At 42.9% G+C, this 21,941-nt stretch overlaps 1 protein-coding gene across 1 annotated transcript in view; it reads right to left on the bottom strand.

The window, feature by feature from the left end:
* Positions 1-6,024: 6,024 nt before the first annotated feature.
* The window catches only part of Pax3 (paired box 3), a 95,384-nt gene continuing 79,467 nt past the window's right edge, over positions 6,025-21,941 (bottom strand). The window contains exons 8-9 of the mRNA XM_006972127.4: positions 8,212-8,458; positions 6,025-7,721 (exon numbers count right to left, since the gene is read on the bottom strand). Of these exons, the coding sequence (XP_006972189.1) occupies positions 7,687-7,721; positions 8,212-8,458 (282 nt within the window). The 3' untranslated portion in view covers positions 6,025-7,686. The remainder of the gene's footprint in view (positions 7,722-8,211; positions 8,459-21,941) is intronic.

Raw genomic sequence — 21,941 nt, 5'->3', positions numbered from 1 at the left:
CACTGAAAGCATACTGTGCCGTATCTGGAGTTCTCTCATAGGCATATCCTGTCTCTTAATGTTTATATATGTTTGTGGGTGTGACTGTGGCTATATAGGTCATAAAAATAGAAATGGGACCGACCGTGAGTGGGGGAGGGGGTAACAGAAAACATGTAATACAAATACGAAAGTGGAAGAGAGACTACCTGGTTGAAGGGCATGGGAAGCAGGGAGATGGGGAGAAGAGGGGAGGAAGGCCACCCGAAAGCAGAGTATGTTTGAAAATCCCATGGTGGAACCTAAACCTAAGTGTTTCCTATACTAATCAAAAGAACAAATAAATAATAAGTTTTAAAGAATTACACATGGGCTGCACAATAGCCAAGTGTAAACGGCAACAATCTTATTCCATTGAAGAAAGAACTCCAGCGTTTTTGACAATTACCATAATAAAATTGGAAATGAAAGGATTTAGAGAGAGAGGAACAAACACATTCAGATTGCGAAGTAGAAGACTTCAATCCGAGACCAGGCCTTTCCCCTTCACCAGCACCCCCCACTCTCTCTGTAGGATACTGCTTTGGGATAGCATGTTTGATTCCTGTGCCTTCTCGTTCTAACCAGATCCAGCCAATAAAGAGAACAAGAACTTCGGGTGGGAATTACTTTCCCCTGGATCCTTCCTCATCATCATCCTCTTCTTCCTCTTGATCTTCTTCCTCCTCCTCCTCTTCTTCTTTTTAATGTCGTGAACATTTTTTAAAGATGTGTTTATTTTATTTTTGTGGATGTTTTGTCTGCAAGTAGGCCTGCACACCAGAAGAGGGCATCAGATCCCATGGGATTACTGTTATAGGCAGTTGATAGTGCTAGGAATTGAACCCAGGACCTCTAGAAGAGTAGCTAGTACTCTTATCTGCTGAGCTCTCTCTTCAGCACCTGGATCCCTTTTCTTGAGGCCTCCTTAAGATGCCTGCATCCCTCCTTTAGAGATGACTCCCCCATCTCTTCATCCCTCCCTTGCTCACCCTCCCTAGTTACAGTCACTGTCCTATTGTGACCAGGTTGCTATACAACCCTTTATGGTTCCCATGCACCCCTTCAAATTTGTGAATAATCTCTTTATTTATTTATTGAGATACCCAAGGTTTATTTGTTTGTTTGTTTGTTTGTTTTTGCCCAAATCTGAATTTTTTTAATAGGACCCTCACTAATAGCCATAGTTCCCAGGCTCAAATACATCCACAGAGGCTCTCAGATTGCACCTGTGTTTCTAGAAATGGATTAGCCCCCTCAAGCAGATATCTACTCTTCCATGGAAGTCTATGCTTCCAAGCCCATAAGGAAGGGATTGACATCTCCAAAGTTAATATAATCTGAAATATAAAACACCTAAGGAAGAAAGCAAGCTTTTACTATCCAAAGCTACTTCTTGTTATCTCTACATACAACTACCTGCCCTTGACTTTCCTCTTGTATTATACAAGCTAGAGACTGCTATCATGTGTATGCAGTGAGGACATGTACAATTTGTTCCAAAGAAGAGTGTAAAGTTAGACCTCAAAAAATAAATGAGAGAGAGAGAGAGAGAGAGAGAGAGAGAGAGAGAGAGAGAGAGAATGAATGAAAGGAAGGAAGAAAGAAAGAGAAAAAGAAAGAAAGAGAGAGAAAGGAAGGAAGAGAAAGAAAGAGAGAAGGAAGGAAGGAAAGAAAGGAAGAAGGAAGGAAGGAAGGAAGGAAGGAAGGAAGGAAGGAAGGAAGGAAGGAAGGAAGGAAGGAAGGAAGGAAAACAGACCGACTTTCCCTTAACTCAGCAAGATTGAGTATAAAGGTTGACAGGCAAGTTCCACAACTAGATAATTGGGAAGAATAGCTTATGGACTTGTGCTGGTCAGTCTGGAGCAAGCGGTGAGGAAGTACATTGCATTGATGCAAGTAAATGCCAGGGGTAGCATGATGCAGCTTGAAGACCTCCAGCAGAGCCCTTCATCAATGAAAGTGCCACTGGCCCATGGTGAGCCAGTGCTACATCTCAGCTTAGAATGGTAATAAGGACAACACATACATATATATGCGTTCCTTCCTCCTGTTCCACTGTCTGCCCTTGAGGTCAAAGTGTTCAGTAGATTCATTAGGAAAGAGGCAACCCACTTTACCTCATCTGAGACCCTCAGAGTCCGAGCCACTGTGAATTTTCACAGCACTCTGCCTGGAGACTCCCCTTCCTAGCGAGTGTGGAAGGCTCAGCCTTTGATTTCCCTGGCTTCTTTTTGTCTAGAGATGCAGAAGCTGGCCTGATCTAAAAACAGAGCCTGCCCTTTGCCACTGTACCTGCCCAAGTCATTTCTGATTTACTCTTAGAGATCCAGCCTCAAGAACAGTTCCTCTGAAAGGCATTCCAGTGTCTGGTGGAGTTTTAGCGTCTCGTTGGGTCCCCAAATAAGCTATTGCTTATGTATTACTTTGTGTCCCAAGTGTTTTTACCGACCTGGCTCATTCTATCCTGGAGTCTTCTGACAACAGGAACTGCCTTGTTTATATTGAAGCCCGACCTCCCAACATCACCTAGGAGCTCAATAAATATACGATGTATTGATCAATAATTGGGAAATAGAAATCACTGTTTGTCTCTCATAGCACTCAAATAGTAAAATGATCCAGCACGGGCAGGACCCTTTCTGAGGCTCAGGTACTCCATGAGTCCTGCCTGGGCTACATGGGGTTGGGGAGCCAGATGAACAGGATAACTGTGTGCTCAGAGCTCTCCAGAATACCATGGGGTCACAAGAACGTGGTGAACAAGATGCCCCCCCACCTCATGGGGAAGAAGCTAAGCAGGACTCAGGTCTCATGAACAAACTTTGCAAGCCTCTTGCCAAAAAGGCTGAGGCGTGAGAGCACAGCACCAAAGAGATTGGCTCTGTCAGTCATCCAACTCTACCGCTCTTCTCAGGCATCATCGCTGGACCATTTGAATCTCCAGATCCTGCTCTCTGGCTTAAGAGGAGAAACGGGGATGAGGGTCCAGTGGGGAAGGGAAGACTCACGTGTCTCCATATTCCAAAGTGACTTTCCTGGATCAGGTGTGCCAGGGTGAATGTGCCTGATCAGATATGGGAGAGGCTTCGAGGCTTCACTGTGGTCCAAGATGGGCCTAAGGACCCCCCCCCCTCTCTGTGTGTCTGTCTGTCAATCTCTCTCTCTCTCTCTCTCTCTCTCTCTCTCTCTCTCTCTCTCTCTCTCTCTCTCTCTCTTTGTGTGTGTGTTTATCTGTCTGTCTGTCAATCTATCTTTCAATTCCACAGATTACTATACCACCAGGTCTGAATAGAACCACTTAAGTTCTAAACTTCCCGATGGTAAATGCAACAAATTCCCTCCTAGGACCCTCAATGTCCATCAGAAATACTGTAATAGGGTATTTACTGGCTCATTAAGCACCCTGTCTCCCACTTCTTCCCTTGGTCCTTGTACCAATCCATCCTTGAGCCTTTGGTGCTGCAGGAGGCAAATGCCCCCTTGTCTAGAGATCACGTGGAGACTGAAGAAGAGAGTCACTCTTCATTATTGACTCATTCATTCAACAAGTGGGTTTGGGGTACCTGTTGTAGGTGAGACTTGGCGCTGAGCTTCTGGAATGCAGTGATCAATAATACTGAGAGGGCTTTATGGAAAAGGTAAGTGTGGCTTAGATCATCACTGTTCAGTGGGAAATCCCAGACAAACCCTGTCTCTTCCTCATACTTCTCATCCAATGCTAACTTTCATGTCCATCAATGTTTGTCTGTGACTAGAGTCCGTGGTAAACTCTGCCCCCTGGTACTAGTGCTTTTTCTTGTTTGGAACTAGCTCTGCTTAATTGTGTGTGAATGGCTAAACACCAAAAGAACTCACTCAGAATAACTGAGGCCCAATTCTTTATCCCCAGAGTCAGTCTCCTCCTGTAGAAACCCTGTTTCTGGTTCTATGTACTAATTTTGACTCTAACTGAGGCAATGTGAGAACAGATTCTTCCATGCCTTATCCACACAGATCACTCACTCACCCATCCTCCCCTCCACTTCTATACTCACAGCTGTGAACCAGTGGCCTTGTCCATAATAGTGTTTCTGTGTGCCAGAATAAATAAGCATCCCTTTCAATTGTGCTTAAATATTGGTGTGTGTGTGTGTGTGTGTGTGTGTGTGTGTGTTTAAATACACCTCCAGAATGAGTTCATTAGAGGAATGATATATTTGTGAAATATGATGCCTATTCCTAGTGAAGCTGCTTATGAATGACTCATTGAGCTGACCACAGAATGACAATCTGACAATCTTTAATTCTGATTTATACTTTTCACTTATAACCCTTCAAATACATGCGGATGGTGATATGATCAAGAGGGCACGTCACAAATAAGCAAGTCAAGCTTGGTTAAATGTCAAAGGTTCAAAGCCCTCTCGGTGGCTTGTCCCAGAAGATGAGATTAGGGACCCCAGGCCAGGGGAGAAGTCAGGTGTTCCTTTTCCTCGAGACTGATTAGATGAAAGCAAAAAATCAGGGGAAGAAAGATCTATAGCGACTTTGAACATGAGAACTGCCAACAGAGCAATAGCTTCGAAGACATACAGAAATAAGAGAGGGGCATAAAGACATATATCCCAAAGAGGGCTGGGCCACACATGGCAGGTCCTGAGGTCTGGAGACAGACAAGAGAGGCCTCTGGGAAGAGCAGCTTCTGTTGTGAAATCGAGGTCCTGGTGGCACATCACTTATGCATTGGAGAATGAATTACTTTTTTTTTTTTTTTTTTTTATGCCTGTTTTCAACTTAGGTTTGGCACAAGAGTAGGTTGACATAATGAAGTAGGTATGTGAGTCAGCATTTGGAGAAGTAAATTTAGGTAGCTTCTACCACGATGTTTGGTAGACACTCTGTGTCTGCTGTTCTTACATGTGGTACTGGCCCAACTACTTAACAACTGTGGGCATGGGTCCACTCGCCTGTAAAGTAGAGCTAATGCCATCCACCTCACAGAATCTCCATGGGAACTGATAAAAGTTAAGCAGTCCATGACAATTATCATCCTTTCCTATGACTGCATTATTTTTTAAAAAGATAATTGTCAGAAAAAGAGCAACATGGTGGATCAGAAGGACAAGTGGAAGCTAAAAAGAGAATAGGAATTTTTTTTTAATTTGAACATTTTTACCCACTGTATATCAAATCTTTGGGATGCTTAAAATTCTATATGCTTTAGGTCAACTGACCCACAGAACTCTCTCTCTCTGCAATGAATTTCCAGAATGTTCTACAGCAGTGGTACCCAATACAGCAATTTCTGGCCATATATGCCTGTTGCACACATGAAATGACATCACATGAGACATTAGGGGGACTAATTTAATACAAGAGCATCCATGGACATTGTAAATTCATCCCCTCATAGTAACAATTGTCAGGATGTATTGAGACAACACACTCACACCTCTGCCTCATCACTCTGTGCCGTCACAACACCAGTGTCTAGTGTTGTTATGGCTGACAAACCTAGACTGTCATGAAATAAGTGTGGGATGGAGTGAGGACGGGAGGAGAGGAGGGAAATGCTGAGGAAGGGGAAGGAAAGGAAAACAAGGAAGGAAGTAGGTGGTGCCATTTCCTTCCAAGGCTGAAAGGAGCTGCCAAACATCTTTCCAATGGAATGTACAATGCAGAGGAATTAGGGGATGAAGAGAGAGCCTGGTGCACTGGGGGACACACTTCCAAATGATACCAAAGGGATCTGACACCTTGGAGAGAACCAAAAATGGTGGACAGGTGGGGCGGGGGGTGGGGGGGCTTCTAGATTCCATATCCCTGACATTGTAAAATCAATGATTTAGTCCTGCAGAGTATGTTTAAGCCAGCATCTTGTGTTTATATGTAACTCTTCTGTCCATGTCACAGTCCCATGTCCAAGGGAACAGCAGGATGATTGCTTCATTGTATCCCCCTTGGCCCTTTCTCGTTCATTCTACAATCACCAGTTTCCCCCCCCAAAAAAGCGATGTTGGCACATTTTCATTAACTGTTTATTCATTATAAATAGTAAATATTTACTGCACTTTTTACATGAAAGACATTTTTACAACACATCATTGTTGGCTGAGGCTGCAACACAAAGATACTATGTCTCCTGTTCCATCACACTTGCCCAACATATAAAATAACTCAGTTCTATGTCTAGTCCCACTAATGAACTACCTCATTGTTCTTAAGTCTAAAGGGAATGTATTGGTGCCTACCTCATTCATGGTTCCAGGAACAGAAAGAAATAAATAACAGCACCTCCCACCTTCTTCCTCTTAACATTTCAAAACACAGATTTATTGACATCCTAAATGTCACCACAAAAATGTATGTAAACCTCTGTTCCCGATCATCCTTTAATATTGGGTATCATTGTATAATTTAAAAGTACACGAGAGCCACATGGACATTTCTGTTCTTGCCCTGCCTTTCGTAGATAAGGGACGAGTGTAAACGGCGTCACTGTAGAAAGCATAATTCTCGGACATGATCTCTGGGCAAAAGGAGCAAGCAGGTCGGGGCATTGGTGGTTTGGCAAAGAGCCAACATCGCTGCATTCTACCATGATGAGTTACGGGCTGCAAAAATAAGAACACCTGCAAAAATATAGTTCTGATTTCATTTCTCTCACCTTGGCCAGTGCCAGAGCAGCTGTGAGGTACACAGTATTGCACGCTGAGAAGCAGGTATGTGACTGGTGTCACCTCTTCTCCATCATGCCCTTCTCCCCACTCAGACTGGCTTCCAAACGAATGTGTCTTGGGTATGAATGAAACGCCATCCATCTATCCCCACAGCAGAAAACACGATTTTCCTCATTATCCCACATCCTTTTACAAGACATGTCTGGGACATTGATTGACAACTAGATTACAAATGAGGGTGTGGTAATAATTTATTGGGGAGATCCTTCACATCTAGTCTAGCTCCCTATAAAAAGGTGGTGTTGGTTTTCCTATCAGTTTCCAGTGTGCCAAAGTCAAAGATTCCTCCATTCCTGATTCGTGATGTAAGCAGTTGTGAATGTGATAAACTTGGTCAGCCTTGGACATCAAACCTGTTCAATTTCAAGAATTCAACTGTGATATATGGAAACATTCTGCTTGCTCAGACCAGTCTATCTCTCTCTCTCTCTCTCTCTCTCTCTCTCTCTCTCTCTCTCTCTCTCTCTCTCTCTCTCTCTCTCTCTCTCTGTCTCTCTCTGTCCCTGTCTCTCTCTGTCTCTGTCTCTGTCTCTCTCTCTCTCTCTCTCTCTCTCACACACACACACACACACACACACACACACACACACACACACAAATGGAATGTTTTAGTGTCTTGATCAAAACTGAGAGTTGGGAACATTTTGACGTGCAGCCAGCTTATGTCGCTGCCTTTAACTGGTGCATTTTGTAGCTGTGGGTCTTCCTCAACTCCACTGCTTTTTGTCCACTATGTTCAAAGAATCTGAAACCAACTACTGGAGAAAGAAAATCAATCTCTTTTGTCTCCACCTCCCCCAAAGGCTGACTTTTTTTTATTTTATTTTATTTATTTATTTTTGTTTGGTTTTTTGTTTTTTGTTTTTTGTTTTTCTGAGAAGATTCTTCATGTCTAGTCTGTGGAGGCCGGAAACAGGGCCAGCTTAGCTCCAAGTGGACAGTTCACTTACGCAATATCTGGCTTGAGATAATGAAAGGCACCTGTAAGGAAACACACGCAGCTTTTTAGGTCACGCTGGGACAATTCACAGTTAGGGGCAAGATCAGCTACAGGCTGACAATGTCATATTTAATACCACGGTATCAAAGGATCGAGACTAATATTTTTATTCCTGAGACAAGTTTGACACAACTCTGTGTCCCGGGCTTATCCCCATATGATCCTGGCGCTGACCTCATTAAGAACACGTGTTTCTAATGCCAGAGGTTATTTCATTTTGGCCAACCTCTGTGTTTTACCTACCGACCATCCGGCTTTACGTCCCAGCAATTAATAACTGCAAGATGTTATTGACATCAGTTAAGAAAATAATTACACCAGGGAGCCTGTGCTGTGGCAATCAGCTGGCTTTGCCACAGAGCTGATACTGGGATGAAAGGCTTAATCAGCCTTCCAGTTCCCCTTTCTCAGACAAGAGGTGATCTCTCTCGCTTCCAGGAGGAACTACCCCCTAGAACGTCCAAGGCTTACTTTGTCCATACTGCCCGTACTGGTAGCCTGTGACAGGGTCCATGCTGTAGCCTGTGGAGCTATAGGTGGGAGGGCAGTAGGGCTGAGAAGTGGGCAGGCTGTCCACATTCTTCATATGTTCCAGTCTCTGACTGCAGCTGGCTGACACCGTGGTCGTGGGCTCCAGTCCCCCAGTGAGAGGGGAGAGAGCGTAGTCGGTCTGAGGCTGGTGCGGTACCCCACCGTGGTTGGTCAGAAGTCCCATGACCTGCAGCAACAGGCAGATTGGAAGAAGTTAAAGTGCGGGCACAAACAGACGGCGAGCCCAGAACCATCGCGAGACCTGGAAAGGCCAACTTTTATGTCTTTAGGAATCCGCTGAGGAGCCGCTCGTTCTGAGGACTTTGACCTCGATTCAAAGTGGCAGCCACATGACCTCACCCAACGATAACATCTGACTGCAGTTTCAGAAAAAAAAAAGGAAGGGGAGGGAGAAGGAAGAGAAGGAAGGAGAGGAAGACAGAGAAGGAGAGATTACCCCACGTCCGCTGTGATAGCATCAGACTGTAATTTCAAAGAAAAGAAGCGACAGAGAGACGGAGACATTATATCAGTCTATACAGAAAAGCTCCTAATATAATACATCTGGATACCCAAGTGATTGTGTGTGTGTGTGTGTGTGTGTGTGTGTGTGTGTGTGTGTGTGTGAGAGAGAGAGAGAGAGAGAGAGAGAGAGAGAGAGAGAGAGAGTGCTTGCACATGTGTGCATGTGTGTGCCTGTACATATGTGTGCATGTGTGTTTCTGGGGATTGGATTAAGGGACTTACACATGCTAAGCAAGTACTCTACCACACAGCTATATCCCCAGCCATGCAATTAAAAAGTCATTTGCACATATTTGAGTGTGCACATGCACATATGCATGCATGTACATGTGTATATGTGTGTATGCATATATGTGTGTAAGTATATATACATGTGTGCACATATGTGCATGTGTACATTTGTATGTATCTGTTCACATGTATATATGTATATAAATGTGTGTACATGTGCATGCATATATGTATGTGTTCATGCATATATATGCATTGTGTACATGTATATAATGTGTGTGTGTGTGTGTGTGTGTGTGTGTGTGTGTGTGTGTGTGTGTGTGTATGAATTAGAAGATAGGGATGGAGGTGTAACTCTGTGGTAAAGCATTTGTCTGACATGGAGAAATCCCTGAGTCTGACCCATACCCCATTTTCCCCAGCACTGGAAAAAATAAAAATCAAATAAATCTAAGTTAAATTTTTGTATACGTATCCTGAAACCTCCATTTTTTTTTCCATCCTGTTCCCTTTCAAAGCAGCTTCTCTTTGGTCCATCAGTCAGCAAGGAGAGATCATTCCCCTTGCCGAGTGTTCCCTGTGCTCCCCTGTGTTTCCCTCATTACGCCTACTACACAATCTCACTTTTCCACTTTGATTTGTGAGACATGAGAGCTGAGACACCTGCTCCCTCCTGCCCCGCGCTGCTTAAGCAAGTGGTACCAAACAAATGGCCAAACATTCTTCAGGCAGGCAGGCATGGCGCCTAGGGTCTAGGCTGAGGCAAAAGGATTTTGGCCCGAGTTGGAGGCTGACCTTTGCTATAATGCAAGAGCCTGTCTCAAAAAGCCAAAGCAAATCCTATCCACGTCTTCCTTCTCAGACTCAGTTTCCACATAAGAAGTGTTAGAAAAGACATACGTGGGGTGTTTTAGGGCTATAAATGACCCCAGGGAATAGGACACCTTAACAAACAGTCATCACAGGACAAAAAACTCTCAGATCAGACCCAGGAAGCTTTTCCCAAACTCACATGCACTGGTCGTTCCAACCCTTTCAACATGGACTGTCAGTGGGTAATTAATTGAAAACTAGAAAATGTCCACACACATGACAGAAAGTGACTTTTCCCAAAAAGCAACTGCAGAAGAAGTCTACTAGTGGGTGAGAAACCCACATACACAAAGAAAAACAGTCCTCCTACAAAAGCATTTAAGTGAGTCACCCCACAGCTGCACAGCAAGCAGTCCATCGAGGTCCTGCAGAAATAAACCCAGACCGCAGTCCTCTGCGCTAAGTGCTAAGTTCCATTTACAGGCAGGCAACAGGCTCCTGGATGGAAGGGCTCCATCACAGTGGTGTAGGAAGCTAGTCATACACCCCCATAAGGCTTTCTTACTCCGATTGGAAAACAAGATCCCAAAGCTTCCTTGGGGGAAAGTTTGCACAACCTAAAAGTAAACAAAATCCTAACAAAATTTTAAACAGATCCATCTTCAGTGAGCCACAAGGCACCATCCCAGAGAGGTGCTTAATGCCTTTCTCCACCCAAAAGGTCACTCCCCTCCCTGCCCTACTTTCAATCCAAATTTTGAAAACCATCTGAGGGATCTAAATTTGTTAATGTTATATAGCAAAGTGTGCCAAAAAAAAAAAAAAACTAATAGAAAGTTTAGTCATCAGTAGCCAAACATAGTTTTATTGGGGATGGCAAGCAAGTGACCTTAACAAAATGAAGTACAAATCAATAAGATCACAGCTACAGGAAGACCGTTGCTAGAGTGTGGCCATTGGTGGGATCCTGCGCAACACCGTTGATAAGTTAATTTCATTTGAAAGGTTTGTATGTAACCAAGAATATATTTAAATTATTTCCTGGATGCCTACTACCTCCAGGGATCCTCCTCCTCTTCTTCCTCCTCCTCCTCTTCCTCCTCTTCCCCCTCTTCCTCTTCCCCCTCCTTCCCTCCCCCCTCCTTCCGTTGAGTCAGTACAGATAATTTTTACAGTGTGTCTTTGGAAAAATTCACCAACTTTCATTGATATGCTAATTTACAAAATACCTTATTTCAATCCAAATTAGGAGTGTATGTTTTTTTAAAGTCTTTAAAATATAATTTACAGCTGGGTGTCATAGATACAAGCCTGTAATCCCAGCACTTGAGAGGTGGAGGCAGAAGAATCAGGAGTTTAAGGCTGATCTCAGCCACACCATGAGTTTGAGAGCATCTGGAAGAAAGAAAGAGTAGCGATGACTCGGCACTTAGCAAGCACACTCCTTTCAACTCAGGAAGGACATCTTGATGAGCTGACCCGATGACAAGAACAGACGGCCCCGTTACTGGTGTGAAGGAAGAAAGAGAACTTAAAACCAGTTGTCCGCGCTCCCTTTCATCTCCTGATGCAGCCCCACGAGTGTGTTGTGACCCTGTGCTCCTCACATCTTAAGGACTGGAGAGCAGAGCATGGTGACACAGGCCTAAAATCCCAGCTCTCGGAAGGCAGAGGCAGGAAGACTGAGATTCAAGGCAGCCTGAGCTACCTAGAGAACCCATTCTCCGAAGAGAAGGGAAACCAAGAGGAGGGCGAGTCGGGAGAAGGAGGGGAGAAAGACTAATAAATCTTTATCATGTTATTTGTCTCAATAATTTGTGTGTGTGTGTGTGTGTGTGTGTGTGTGTGTGTGTGTGTATCTGTCTGTGTATGTGTCTGTGTGTCTGTGTCTGTCTGTCTCTGTATGTGTGTGTGTGCGCGTGCGTGCGTGCGTGCGTGCGTGCGTGTGTGTGTGTGTGTGTGTGTGTGTGTGTTTTGGTTTTTTGAGACAATTTCTCTGTGTAACCTTGGCTGTCCTGGAACTTGCTCTGTAGACCAGGCTAGCCTCAAACTCAGAGAGATCTGCCTGCCTCTGCCTCCCGAGTGCTGGGATTAAAGGTGTGCGCCACCACCTGGCTGTCTCAATAATTCATAATGAAAAAAATGTAAATACACCACTTTAACAACATGCCATTTAAAAATTTAAAAAGGCTAGGAGATGGTAGTGCACACCTTTAATCCCAGCACTTGGGAGGCAGAGGCAGGTGGATCTCTGCAAGTTTGAGGCCAGCCTGGTCTACAGAGCAAGTTCCAGGACAGGCTCCAAAAGCTACACAGAGAAACCCTGTTTCAAAAAAAAATAAATTAAATTAAATTAAAATCAAAAAAGAAATCTGTCGGGGAGGTGAACATATCACTAGGAACGGCATTACTTTCCCTTGACATAATTCAAAAACCTCAAATCTCTGTGGAAGGGTCCTATTACACTTTTAAGTATGTTTCTTTAAAAGCTATTTTATGCTTCATGTGATTCAAAGGAAACTACGGAAACATCTTCTTATGCACAAGAAGTTAGTAAATAAGCGTCTTAGCCCTCCCCCAGCACGGTCATGGAATGCCATGCAGTGCTAGTCTGTCTAAGAACATCGCCACTGTTTCTCCCATCATGCTTTTCCTACAGCAATTGCTTGTTCAAAGCCAAAAATAAAATCTTCATTTGTTGTAAAAAAGTTCCTATACTCCTCCCTTTTATCATTAATAATCTATGTCTACTACAAGGCTGGCTTTTAAAAAAAATATATATGGGGGAGGGGGAGGACAATTGCTTTGTTTTCAAAAATAATTTCAAAGAAAACAATTTCAAAGCTGCTTCCACTCTGCCTCCCAGATGCTGACCACATTTTTAGGAAATGACAGGTAAGTGAGGGAGATTAACAAGGAGGAAGAGGGGTTTCCTTAAATAAATAAAGGTTCTGTCCTATTGGGAAACCATGAGGGTCTATTTGACTGTTTGGGGGCCTAGATATACAAAGACACATTATATTTGTATGTGTGTGCAATGTGCATACAAGAACATGCATATGTATGGCACGCGGGGTGATGGGAGTGTGCCACAGCATGGCTGTGGAGGTCAGAGGACAGCCTGCAGGAGTCAGTTACCTCCTTCCACCAGGTCCATCCTGGGGATGGAATTCAGGGCATGGGCCTTGGTGGCAAGCATCTTTCCTCTTTGAGCCATCCCGCGGGCCCACAACCCTGTAAGTCCAGTTACATAAAACGCCTAATCAGGGTTATCTGAACACATCACTCCGTTAAGCACATGTCTGAATGGCCCCTCCAGTATTGCCAGGGCTCTCTACCTCCAACCTGTTTCACAGGTGACCCTTAAAAACAAATCCAAAACCTCGCAGTTCTGCGCTCCCACGACTTCCGCCCGCTCTCCCATCACCGCTCTATTAGAGACATTTTCTGAAGATCTCTTTCAGCTCATTCTCAAGTTTCAGGATTCTGAATGGGTTGTTTACATCTTGATTGGAAGATTACATGGTTCAGGAGAGACCAGCTCTTTACAACGGCTTCATGCCACATTTCTCTTGAATTAATTTCCCTATTGTAAGATTAAATATAAAAGATAAAAAAAAAAAAACTTGCGAGCCAAATTAAGATTTACATTTAAAACGATGTGTCTGGAAAATATTTGCCTTGGCACAAACATTATGGCTTTGCCGTCCCTCCCTCAAAAGTGCTGAGCTTATCAGAAATCTAAAATGACTAAGCAAATTAGGACGCATGCATAGGCGTTTCTTTTCGCCTTAGGAAGAATCCATGTTCATGTCTTCATCCTCCTCCTTATTCTCAAGTAATCAGATGTTTTTCTGACTTAGCACCTAACAACACACATTAAGTTAATTTAAAAAAAAAAAAAAAGCTTTAGTGAATTAGTTGTATATGATATGATGCACAGGGCTGTTCAGTTACCGAGTTTGTTAATTCTCCTGTTCTTCCCTCTAAAAGTCTACTGACTACACATTTTTACGAAGTGATTTATTTCCAAAGTCAAACCAAAAACAAACACACACACACACAAAAAAAAAAAATCAAGTGTCTATTGATCACCTTTTGTCAACGCAGGTATCCCTGGAATCCATTAATGGTTAAATCTTAGCAAGTATACCTCTGAGGCTAAAAAACCTTAATTTTAAACGATGCACAGGTCTCTGAAAAACGTCTTCAGATTCAAATGCCTTAGGAATTATTCTGCAATTGATTAGCATCTAAATAATTAGATTTGGGGTCCTGTCTGTTTGAAAGCTGTAAGAAAGAGGGAAGTTGCCTACAGGCAGGAGTTTCTCTTGAGGTCTGTGTGGTGACCTTCTCACCCATCAGGAGAGTTAGGCGAAGGGCCAGGAAGACTTTCACACAACCAGAGAGAGAAGCATGCAACCTGCCTAGCCAAGGAAGTCCTATTTTTTAAATTTCAGCTCACATATTACAAGTAGCAATGTTTAATGCTGGGTGAAAAGGAGAATGAGCGCCAGACACGTGTGGCTTCCGTGCTGCGCAGACTTCCAAGTTTCATTTGCAAAGTGCACGGTAAGAACCGTCCCAACTAAACTCAAACTTCCGCACTGAGACCAAACAGAGAAATCACATCCAGTTTCTGAATTCTTTTCAGTACCTGTTACTCAGCAGAGCTAAGTGATTAAGTTGACAGCCATGGACTTTTTACTGTTATTATTATTATTATTATTATTATTATTATCATCTTTGTTTTTTATTGTTGTTTTGAAAGGCTAGGGATCAAATCTAGAGCCTCATATATGCTGAGCTATCTCCTCAGCCAAGCAAATTTCTTTAAGGACTAATGAATGAAATATAATTTGAGGCAAATCACCTAGAAATGACTTATAAGAGGTACACACACACACACATATACGCCTATGTATGATTCTAGCTTGCTTCTAGCCAATGATGAACTGTCATGCTATGTCTACCTATCATCAAAAAAGTAAATAAATTCCATTAAGAAAAAATTCGGTCTACCTAGATGAAAAAGTCGGCTTGTCAAACACAACAGATACTCGACTATGTCGGACCCACCATGGACATAATAAAATTCTCATATGTTTTAATTCATTTACGCATGCCTGCATTTAATATGCTTTGGGACCATGTCTATAATTAATATGATTTATGAGAAAGGAACACTTCAATATTGGGGGATAAGGCACACTCTTTTTTTCCTTCTATGAATGAAAAATATAACAAAATAGCTCAAGGAAAAATTGTTGGCCCATAGCGTATTACGGTGGACTGACAGAGCCCTGAGTAAACTTGGGAAGTTAATGATATCCTCTTATCTGACCCTGACACATTCGCAGCATGTAATTTACAGAAGCTCTGTCCAGGGAATCTTGACAAATGTTCCTGAGGATGTCAGGGCAATGTTCCATTCTAATGCAAAACAGATGTGGGTCAGACACCCTCATTCATCACTTACAGCAGAGTCTCCAACCCTTTCCACAAGGAATGGCATTACCTGCTGTTAACTCCTCTCCTTTCAGGAACTTTCTCACAATCACAGTAGCCCTCTAAAGAGTGTGTACTCAAACCCATGACCACTTCAGCAACCTGTCTGAGAACACAACTGTGGAAAATCAAACATACATCAGCTTTAGTCCGTGACTGCTTTGGGATATGTTTGCTAAATGCTAATTGACCCTTTGGGACTTAGAATTCTGACTCTAGAAAGGAAAAGCTCTATGCTTGGGCATCCTTCAGTGCTTTAATGAGATGGCATTTTGGAATGTCTCTCTAATTTCCTATAAACTAAACCTGCATTTAAGGAAATTCAGGGCAGACCCACCCTGATAAGCATCTACCCATGCAAACTTCAGCTCACCAAACCCTAACTGCATACACAGCTCAATCTGAGACTCACAAATAACTTCCAATGCACTAGAAACCCACACTGCCTCCTTGCAATGAGTCCAATCCCAGCTTCTCAGAGAAAAGAAGTGAGATAAGGTGCATTCCCTTTTCCCTAAAACTCTTCCCTCCACCCAGAATTCAGACAAGAAGGAGGATGGTTTGAAATCTAGTGGTTTTAATCTTGGGTTCTGTTTCAATCAGGGAATTACACCCAAACCACAACCAAGTGACTAACAAGTACCTCTCTCTTCCCTTTGTCTCTTTATCTGCCCTAACTAAACATTAATAGGCAGTTTTTAGCCTTTTCTTTACACGTAGCCATCCTCCCACCCACCCCCCAGGTTCTTATATAGAGAACTGAGAACACATGGAGGTGGAGGCCACATCCAACATTAACTAAAAACACTTATCCGCCAGTGCAAAAGTGAACCGTTTTAAAGATAAATGGACCATGAGTTGGGTCTCCACCTGCGATATCAATCATTCATTAATTCCTAGGAAATGTTCCCTTAAACATTGTTAGTTTGGTATTCAACAAGTTATAAATAAAGTCATGTGGCATTCACAGAGGCTAAAATTAGAAATCCTGCCTGAGAATCAAAGAAGAGTTGACCCTGAGTGGGAAGTTTTCCACAGAGGCACCCAGGGAAGGGAACAGCTCCACAGGGGCCATGTATGAATCTCAGATTATAATAGATTAAGTAGAACTTTGCAAGTGCAAGCTGTTTCAATGACACATGAGTGTTTTGTAAGAACGGGAAAAAAAAAAAGAACCATTATTTCTTTAAAAGACACCTCTGTTAGTTTAGCACTAAGGATTGGCTGCACAGTGTCTCGTGACTGCTGTGGGATGTCTTTCTGTATGCTGTGAATATGTGTGGCTCCCATTGGCTAATAAATAAAGCTGTTTTGGCCTATGGCAAGGCAGCTTAGAGGCAAGTGGGAAATCGAAGCAGAGATACGGAGAGAAGAAAGGAAAGGAGGGAGAGACACCTAGTCTCAGCCCAAGGAGCAGCCAGATGCCAGCAGGTCGGTAAAGCCATGGCAACGTGGCAAAACATAGATTAATAGAAATGGGTTAATTTAAGATGAAAGAGCTAGCTAGCAAGAAGCGTGCCATAGGCCATGCAGTTTGTAAATAATATTAAGCCTCTGAATGGTTATTTTGTAAGTGGCTGCAGGACTGTGGGGCAGGGCAGGACCAGGGAACCAGGTGGAACCCAAGAAACTTACCCCTACACTACACATGACAAAAGGAAAAAAAAAAATCCCTGCAGTCTAGAAATACTAACTTGGGACTCCACAAAGCACGCCATATAGGAACGCACACAGGTGTGTGGACACGTGTATTATCCCGCACGTAGAGACCAGAGGTTGATGTAGAGTGTCTTCCTTGGTCACTCTCCACCTTATTTTTGAGACATGGTCACTCATGGACCTGAAGCTCACAGATTGAACTAGGCTGTCTGGAAGGACTGCAAACCCCCGTGATCCTCTAGTCTCCACTTTCCCAGCACTAGAATGACAGACATATGCTGCAGTGCCTAGCTCTTAACTCAGGTCCACACACTTGTACAGCAAGCACTTTACCAACTGAGCCATCTGCCCATCTCCAGAGCGCACAATCTCCTACATTAAGGGAAAGAAGCCCGACTCCCCACATTCTCAATTACATGTGGAAGCTCAAAAGTTCATCTAAAAAGTAAAAAGAACAGAAAGAATGGCATTTTCAGAAAGGTATGGGAGAAAGGGCAGAGAGATACAGGGGTGCAGACAGGATGGATTATGGGTCCACAGGTCCAATTCGATATAAAAAGTAACAGAATGTTCTAGAACACAGTAGGGTGATTATGGTTGTCAACAAATAACTGAATATTTCAAAGCTAGATGTCCCCGATTCAAAGAAATGGTATGTTGGAGTGTCAGAAAACCAATTACCCTAATTTAAGTACTACACATTCTCTATGTGTACTGAAGGGCCACACAGTAGCTCATAAATATATACAGAGAGAGAGAGATAGAAATATAAATATGCTTTTCCAATGGTGCCATCTTAAAAGGTCTCCTAGCTAGATACCTCTTCCATTCGTCATTGGGACACTGCAACCACCAGTCTCAGAAATTACAGTTTGCCAACCCCAAGCTGAATGCCAAGAGCAATTTTTAAATATTGTACTCTGCACTGAAAAATATACACCTCTGATGAAACCCAGACAGATTCTTTGGGGGAGTGAGAGAGAAAAAAAAAACAAAAAACAAAAAACAGTACATAACTAATGACTGAATCAAGTCTTCTGTGTTTGCAGCACAGAGCATACATTCAGCCCATAATTGAATAAATATGCAAGTATTCAGATTTCTCTAGATATTGCCATTTTGCAAATGCAGTAATAAATTAAAAGCTTTACATCGCATTCCAACCGCATATAAAGGGTTGATTCAGACCATAGGCCTTGTGTGAGAACCTAGCCTGGTTCTTCTGTATACTGCTGACTACAAGGACAAACTTTTTATTCTAGTAGCTTAGTTATAAACGAAGCAATCACACTCAATTTTGCTTTTCCTCTTCAGTGGCTAGAGGAATTCAAATGAGCCTAAAAGACCACAGGCCGTCGTCTAAGTTGTCTAATGTACAGAAAGACAGAGCTGACAGAATTGCTATTTAAATCAACTCGGCAGACACACAAAGATGAACTCAGCAGAATAGGCTTGCCTGTGGCTCTCTTTGGGATGCTGATGCTGTCATTGACTGCTGTGCCCTCTCTGTGTATGAAAAGGAGATTTGGGGCAACTCATCGTTACTCTCACAACTCTCCAAATGCACATAAGTCAAGGGGTCACAACTAGAGTCATCATAAGCCAGGGTGTCCTCATGTTTTCAAGGGTAGAGACCTCAGCCTGTAGAGCAAAACTCAAGGCACCAGGTCAGTGGCAGCCTGTGTGGATTCAACAAAGGAATTAACAGAAGTGTATTCACTAGGAAGCAGAAGCCCCTCACCCCTCAGCAGAATGTGGCCTGTTGGAAATATACAAATGACCCAGAGCTCTTCTGATGTAGCTGGAACAGGCTCATTTATGATCATAAACAGCCTTGAGTACTTCGTAAACACATGGGCCTCCTCAAGCCCTGGGAATGGGCTCATGGGCCGCTTTGGAAAAGAACCAGAGAGAGGTGGAGGCTTTGGGGAGACAGCCCCTTTCATCCGGAACGTGTCTCCAACCCAGCTTTGTTTGACACCCAACAAATCTCTTTAATCAAAATCACCCCTCTTTCTTCCCCGGATGAGTTTCTGGAAAGTGTGGAGGAAGGAAGTGGCTCCCTTGGGAACTGAGTTAGTGTGGCAGACCACCTGCTTGTCTGGTTCTTCAAGGCAATACAAGGTAAGCTGAGGGTACGGGATCTGTGCGTCAAATGTGCGAGACAAATGGCTTATCAGTAATACTAGCTTCAAATAGCTTCTGAGTGTGTACCCAAAATGTCCCGGGGTGGGGAGGGGGATGACAGCTCTCTTGAAATGAGAGCTGATTATACCAAAAAAATCAAACCTTCCTGTGTTTACCTGAAATAACAGCACAAAAGTGGAGGGGCACAAAGAAATATCATCCATGCATGATAATAAAGATTTTCATTAACACAGATGAAACAGAAAAGCAACACATTGTAACTATCTCTAATAGTTTGTTTTAGTGGCCATCATCGTCCATCTGTATACTAAGCTCGTCTGTGGCAAGTTCTTCCTTAGATCTTAATGAACAAGCCACCACCCTCCTGCCCTGCTGCTAAAGACTGTGAGATCATGATTAGCTCGGTGGTCAAAAGAAAAATACAAGCACAATCAAAAGCAGTCTCGACTTTAGCGTATATATATTAACACTTAGCTGCTTCACCTTAGTAAGTTTCAGCATTAACAAATGTTTGTCAAAAGAAACTGTATCGAGCGATTGAAATCTAATTTGAAATGGGACCAGGGTAGTCTAATACATATATGCATGAAATGGAGAAACCGCCTAATATGCATAGCTGACACCAAATATGCAATTTACATACATTACACACTAATAATCTCAATTTTAATACTCTTCTTTAAAGCAACTGGATGGCTATTCGAGGTAAAGGCTTTCTTTTGTGAACTGTGAATAAGAGTGCAAGTCGATGCTTGCATCTCACACTGTCAGTTGCCATCTCATTAGCGTGGAGACCCAGCCACTCTTTCTGGTTATGTTTCAGGCCTGGGATCTCAACACTACAAGCGTGTGATGATTCAACCAGACTGAGATGGATGATCAACAGATCTGATGAGCTCCACAGACCGACCCTCTCTTCCGGAAGCGCTGAGTGCCAAGAGGACGTTCAAGTATTGTCAAGCTGCTTCGCAATTCTTCATGAGAATTTTTCCCTCTTGGTAGATTAGCCGTGAAACAGGACAGGTGTAACGGTTATTTGATTACATCTTCCCCAAGACCTGGACAAAATTTGAAAGGCAGTCTCTGTGTGTAGCTTTGACCTCAGGATTTGTCACTAACAGTTAAATGTCCTCTAAAACAAAATCTTTTCTTTTTCTTTTTCTTTTTTTTCCTTTCTTTTTTTTTTGTTTGTAATTTAAGCCTATTTTCTTATTTTGCCATTGGTTTCACTCATGAGCAAGAATGAAACCCTGCCTGTCTGTTCTAAACATAAAATGTGCTCATAATGACCCAGATTTATACCAAATGTAGTTTTAAGTGTTGCTGAATTGAGTGGGTCTCAAAATGTATGGCCTCTGGAGCTGCAAACAGGACTTCCTCCTTTTAAAAAGGAGGGGCTTTAAACTGAGTGTAGGAAAGCCTCTTGCACATCAAATGGCTCCATAGGAAAGAAAAAAAAAACCCTCAATGATACAAGAGTAAATGAATCAAAACCATATGGATCAAATGTTCCCTAAAATACACTGTTTGAAAAATTAAGGCGAAAAAGTACTTGGCAAAAATGTGTTTTAGGTTTTACCAAACCCAAAACATTTGAAGAATCATTTGCAATTGTTGATGAACCCTAAACGCTGCCAAGTTGGCCCATTTTCATAGATGACAGAGCATCGAGAATTTCCCCAGACCTCCTGTAACCCAGTGATAGGGCATTTCACTCAAGAGCTTGTTGGAAGCTGTCGACAAATCCTGCAAAGTTTATAGAAATAGGTGGAGGTGGGGCATGAAATTATGCAAGTTTGTTAATCTAATTGCCCATGTTGGGGGTGTTGGCTATGTGTGTTTTGGGGGTGGGGAAGCACTCAGGGTAGTATTTCATGCAAAGGAAAGTTAATTAAAAGAACATGGGCCACATGTTAATGAGCCTCATGTCTTGAGCGTGTGGTAACATTTCCTTGCAATCCAACTTCCAAGTCAGTGTCCTCTGTCTCGACCACATGTGCATAAGATACTGAAGACTGGAAGTGGAAGGATATCAATGATCTCTGTGTGTATGAGGTCTATATTGTCTGAAGGTTTCTGCTAGCAGGGAAACTCTTCACTAGGGTGGATTGGGTGCTCTTCTTGGGGCATACTGGAGCCTCATTCTGAGCTCTATCTCCTGGAAAGGTTAAATATGTCAGACAGCTATTCCGAAGGTAGGAAATATTGAGGTTTTAACCTGCCCTGCCCCTGTCCATCTCCGAGTATCTTGCCTCCAGTGTCCTGACAGATCCAACCTTTGCTAGCAAAGGGGAGGCCAGCCCTCCATTTGTGAGACCATTTGACCAGGCTCACAGGACAAGCAGGTCAAGGGCAGCAGCAGAAACTTGTAACAAAAATGTGGGACTCATGTCCCAAGAAGAATAACAAGGGGAGGGCGGATAGAGAGAGAGAGAGAGGGTATCATTTGGCAAATGATATGTCTGTCCATCAGTTCCTTATCAAAAAACTAGAAATTGACCAATCACAGTGGCTCACACCTATATTTCCAGCAATGGAAAACTGAGAGAGAAAGATTGTTACAAATCCCAGGCCCATCTGGTATAGAATGAGACCTTGTGTCAAGAGGGGGGGGAAAGCAATGAAATGAAAAACAAATAAGAGACTAGAAAATCTCATTATACATTGGTTCTCATATATTTTATTCCCTGCCAGTTTGAATAGTCAACAATGTGCCGACATCAGTGATACTGGAGAAAATGTCAAATCAAACACACAAATATTTTAAATATGCCAAACAGACTCTA

This window comes from Peromyscus maniculatus, chromosome 13 (assembly GCF_049852395.1).
Source record: "Peromyscus maniculatus bairdii isolate BWxNUB_F1_BW_parent chromosome 13, HU_Pman_BW_mat_3.1, whole genome shotgun sequence".
Classification (NCBI taxonomy): domain Eukaryota; kingdom Metazoa; phylum Chordata; class Mammalia; order Rodentia; family Cricetidae; genus Peromyscus; species Peromyscus maniculatus.
Note: the sequence above shows the minus strand (reverse complement) of the source record. Positions and strands in the feature narration are given on the sequence as shown.